Source organism: Nymphaea colorata, chromosome 5 (genome assembly GCF_008831285.2).
Source record: "Nymphaea colorata isolate Beijing-Zhang1983 chromosome 5, ASM883128v2, whole genome shotgun sequence".
Lineage (NCBI taxonomy): Eukaryota > Viridiplantae > Streptophyta > Magnoliopsida > Nymphaeales > Nymphaeaceae > Nymphaea > Nymphaea colorata.
This window is the reverse complement of record NC_045142.1, coordinates 3964982-3969868: the sequence shown is the minus strand read 5'-3', so window position 1 is coordinate 3969868 and position 4887 is coordinate 3964982. Positions and strand designations below refer to the sequence as shown.

The window sequence follows — 4887 nt, the reverse complement described above, 5'->3', positions numbered from 1 at the left end:
TATATAACTAAATCCAAAAATTTATGTGTTCTTTGAACACTTCAAATTGTCACAATACTATATGAGACTGAAGAAATAATCCCAAGGTATTTATTATCAAACGCTTTAAGTAGAGATCAAAATATTTATTTCTTAAATTTATTGATAAGACCAAATTCAATCTTTCAAGAAGTACAATCAGCGCTTCGAGCAAAGATCCAATAAGGGGGCTTTCGAGGTCATTATTTATCAAAATTAACTAAACAGATCTTCAGATTCCTTTTACGTTGAAAAACCGTAGATCTGAGACCTCATAAGAAGAGTAGGCATGCCAACAACTTAGATTCATATCAAATATATCTTTTACCATATTCAACTTATCTCCAACGTTCACACATTCTGATTCGAATAAAGAAAAGTATATATACGATATCCAAACTTGAATTGTAAATCTTTGTTTTGAATCTAAATTTTAGATCCACAACTGAATCTTAATCACATTATCATATGTTAGAACTGACTTTGAAATTAGACCGATATTGAACATAAGAAAATTTAACGGACCAAATTGATGCTAATTATCGGATGGAGTGTATTTATTTACGATCAGATCCGAATGCAATCCCCGAGGAAGCGATACAGGAGAATCCAAGAAATTCCGGATCCGAATCAAACCCGATCAGTGGAATGCCCAGCTGCGACTGCGCACGGTCACCTCAGGCCGAGGACGGCAGAGGGTCTGTGATTCTACAGTGCTGGAGCCTGGAGGCCTGCCTCTGTTCTTCTGAGCTATGGATGGGAGAGACAGGAGGGCGCTGGTGAGGGAAATCCTGAGGGACAAAAAGACTTGGTTCGCTTCGTTTCTTGTCTGCTGGGCTGCTGCTCTTCAGGTAGCTGCAATACTCCCTTCTCTCCATTTTCTTAATCTTTTCTCCTCTTAGGCGTTGTGATCGGGAATAGAGAAATGGGTATCTCTAATTCAGTTTGGCATCTTTTGGTTTTTGCCGTTCCTTTGACCTATTTCGTCCATCAGAGAACGTATTGCATCCGTTGGTTCCAGTGGATGAATTGAATATACAATATTGGAGCAGTATCTATGGCTCTTTTGCGCAAGCATATGGCTGTTGTTGGTGGTGATGATTTCAGGCTGAATGATCTTTTTCTTTCTTGGTGGTTTTCTTTTCTTGGACTATTAGTATGAATAACGGTTACCAATTGACCATAGCGGTGAAGGTTCCACCAAATCATAGAGGTTTATTTTAATGGAGTTTTTTCTTTTGCAATTGTTGAAGGCAACAAGAGTTATAATGTAGTAAACAACTAAACAGGAATTGTGAAAAGGAATTGTCCTTTTCTTGTTTTCTATTAAGAAATCCCTAGAAACATCTTTTGCGATGGAAATGGCATCTCTGGTGCTACTCGACAGTTTTTTTTTTTTTGGTAGCAGCAGAATGATGTGCGTATAGAGAGAACTGTTGCAAATGACCTCGTCGTATCCAGGGACCCACTACATTGAAGACCTGAGAAGGAGTTTGTGGTGTTAATCGGGCGACCAACTAGAGATTGTCATGCATTTTTGCTATTACATGGTCATATCTGGACAAGGTCGAGGCAGGTCCTCTTCAGATTTACTTGGCCAGCACTAGACAATAAGCATAGAAAGACATATAGGCATGCATTGGCAGTTCAATTGTCGTGTTAAGTATATTTTTTACCACTGCATTATACCAGTATACTGTTTTCCTAATGCATGCCACTTTTTCAAGAGTCTAAACCAACTACGTGAATGATGTACTGATGTAACCTGTATAGAAGGACCGAAAACACCCCTCGAGTTAGTCTTTCAGCTTATTGAGCTTTACAAACATGATGATTTTCTAATGGCCTTAAGCGTTTCTTTTACATGTGTGTGTGTGTTTTATTAGGTTATGGATGATCCACATATGATGTTGATTCTGATCAAGAAGGGAAATGGGTAACCTTGAATATTTCTGTGTGATCAAATTAAACTAATTTTCTGTAAATATTTATCTTGATAAGAGCATTAGAATATGCATTATGATCTACCAGATGCATCTACATTAGTATTGAAGAGGGTGAGGATTCTTTATGTCAGATAGATGATATGTCAACAAGGACCGGACAGATGTAGGAGGACGTAATGAGGGTGTGCACTCTAGAACCAATGAGAGATTTGTATAAAGTAGACACACATAAAGTTTCAGGTTCAATAGCAGCTATGCACCAACATATTAATGATACGGTTTGGTGCTTTGCATGGAAGACAGTGAGTTGTGTTTACATGATGTACGTCTGGCAGTATATGTGTGTGTCACAGAATGCAACTGTAAACATGTCATGGGTCACATAAAAGTTGCGCAACTTCTTAATGGTGTACCTATTCAAATTTCCTATAGTCTTATTTCTCTATTAGTTTAACAGTGTTTGGAAAGATTTGTTCATCAACTATTTTGTTAGGAACTTGGCCCTATCTCACTCGATGAGATCAAGAAGAGGAGGAGAAAGCAAGAAAACACAAAGGTTTATGTAGTTCGGAGAAAACAAATTTCTCCTATGTGCACAGCTGCACATGGTTATTTTCACTATCTCAGAAGTCAGAACAAGAATGCAAGAGATATCGGCACCCTTAACATGGAGTCTAAAGGCAACATTGCAAAACAGCAAAATTACAATAAGCCATTATCACATATCCACGAAAATTAAAAAAGCCTATTGTATTGGGATTAGAGTCCAGACTCCAACATATCGCTTGTTTCTCCTCCATATTTTGTCTTATAGAAGGAAAAATGTTTCCGTTTATGGAAATATCCTGCAGCTCTTGGATCTGTACATATACTATTAGATTATAGGGATAATATGCTTAGGAGAAAGGGCCAAATTTTGTTGATTCTTTAGCCCCTACCTAAGTTGGTTTTCCAAACTTCTAACTTGGTTAGTTTCTAAATTTACTTTCAAGTTTTGGAGCAACCAAGGCACAAATATGTGATAATGTAAAGGGTCCACAATTAATTATGACTTATGAGCTGAATAGATTGTTCAACTGCCAATTGTGATGTGGGCTGTATGCTGTGTCATCTGATGGTTTACGAAGTATTTGTCCATCTGTACCAGGGTGCAAACTCTATGTGCAAATAGCATTTAACTTTTAAGTTGATATTTCAGCGGTACATATATAACGATGCCATGTATATATATTGAATTAAATTTTTTATGCAGGATAGGTTTCTTTATTATTAGGCATGAACTGATTCTCATGATAATAGATGAGAAGAAATGCAAAAAAGACTTAGTTTGGTTTCTCCGTTTTGTTGCTTAAATCTGGCTTGTGACTGGACTTTGCAGTAGATATATTAAAAAGTACAAAGGAATGCAGTGATTGTCAGAAACTTGGAACAGGTTACTGGACCTTGTCATTGTTGATTGTTGTCCATGGAATTCATATTAACACCGTGGCTGTTTTTGCTTAAATCTGGACCACTAATGGACCTTGCAGTAGATAAGTACAAACTACAAAGGCATGCAGTTGTAGTTAAACACTTGGAATAGGTTACTGAACCTTGTCATTGTTGTCCATGGAATTTATGTTAATCTTGATGCCATTTCTTGCTTTTAATCTCCACTTTCTGTCACTTGTAAACAACACTAGCCTGTAGACTAATGGTTTGATTAACTGAACTACTTCAGGCACATATCAACTGGGTTAAGAAGCAGGACACCTTCATTGATAAGTTTGGTACTCCAGAGCAGAAGGAGGCACTCAAAGCAAAGCATGAAGCAGCTGAGGAATCTGCTCACTGAAAGATCCTGACTTGTCAAAGAACCTAGATAAATTCGGGAAACAAATTCTCGACTCTCAGAATTGTCTACCTAAAAATAAATGAAGCAACAAATTCTTGCTTCTCAGCATTGAGAAGTTAGCTGAGATTACTTCTAGGTATGTGAAAAGCCTCTGTGGTTGTTTGGTCTTCTATCTTTTGATAGGCAAGGTGGAGGATGGGCCTTTGAGATTCTAACATAATTCTCAGTGTGACATACTTTTTCGTTTGCTCTTCTGCAGTTTGTCGAAATATGTAACAAAGATAATGTAGATTTTGGCCATGATTGCAAATTTTGTGGGTCCATGCTCCTGGGAACATTTTAAGCGATGCCAGAAGGCCCAAAACATTGTACTGGGTCTCTGCTTCGTTTTTCTTTTGTAAAGAAAATGTTTGAAAACGTTAGTCTGGTCAAATATGTAAGCTCAGTGGGAGTAGCTCATGTCGGTGCAGATTAAAGCAGGTCAGGATTTTCAAGCACAAGCTAGTCAAAATCATGAGATTCATACTGATAGTCCTGGATTGTAGATCTCCGCTTCCTTTGCTGTTAATGAAAGTAAATTGGTTTCATCAGCCGCAAATCTGCATTTTGATTTTGATATGAAACAGGTGATATTTAATCATTCCTCATTGAAATGCTCTGGCAGTCTGATCTATCTGCATGTATGAGTTTGCAACCGTGCAAGTTCCTAAATCAAAGGGGCTCAGGGAAGGGGGCAGGGGGGCGTCGGCTTTCACTCGGGCAGTGGGATTAGCCTCTCGCTCACATAAAGAAAAAGAAAGCGCTTCTGTACAGTATTGATGTCCTCCACCAGGCAATAAACCAACACCATACAATTAACATAACATGAGACTTTGCACCATAACAGTTGATAATAGCAGTTGAACGCTTCATATCAAGCCACAGTAGCGAGGCCCCCTTATCTTTCTAAAATACTAACTCTCTCTATTATATGTTTGCATACTGCGTTTCTCATAATTTAAATTGAGTGTTTCTGCTAATGTGTTCTAGCACAACAATTGCTTCTTTTGGTTTCTTATGAGAGTCTGTGATGAGTCCGGAGTCTGATTG

The 4887-nt window shown here is 38.0% G+C and overlaps 1 protein-coding gene across 2 annotated transcripts; it reads left to right on the top strand.

Annotated features, from left to right (window-relative positions):
* Positions 1 to 649: 649 nt before the first annotated feature.
* LOC116254747 (uncharacterized) lies at positions 650 to 4388 on the top strand. Of its 2 annotated transcripts, XR_004172746.2 has the most exons (3): positions 650 to 869; positions 3685 to 3934; positions 4058 to 4388. XR_004172746.2 is itself a non-coding variant. In XM_031630308.2 (2 exons), exons 1-2 carry the CDS (start codon positions 771 to 773, stop codon positions 3796 to 3798), a joined length of 213 nt encoding a protein of 70 aa, XP_031486168.1. In that variant the 5' UTR covers positions 650 to 770; the 3' UTR covers positions 3799 to 4388. The 2 variants fall into 2 exon arrangements, 1 of the variants encoding a protein (XP_031486168.1); XM_031630308.2 differs by having other exon boundaries at positions 3685 to 4388.
* Positions 4389 to 4887: the final 499 nt, after the last annotated feature.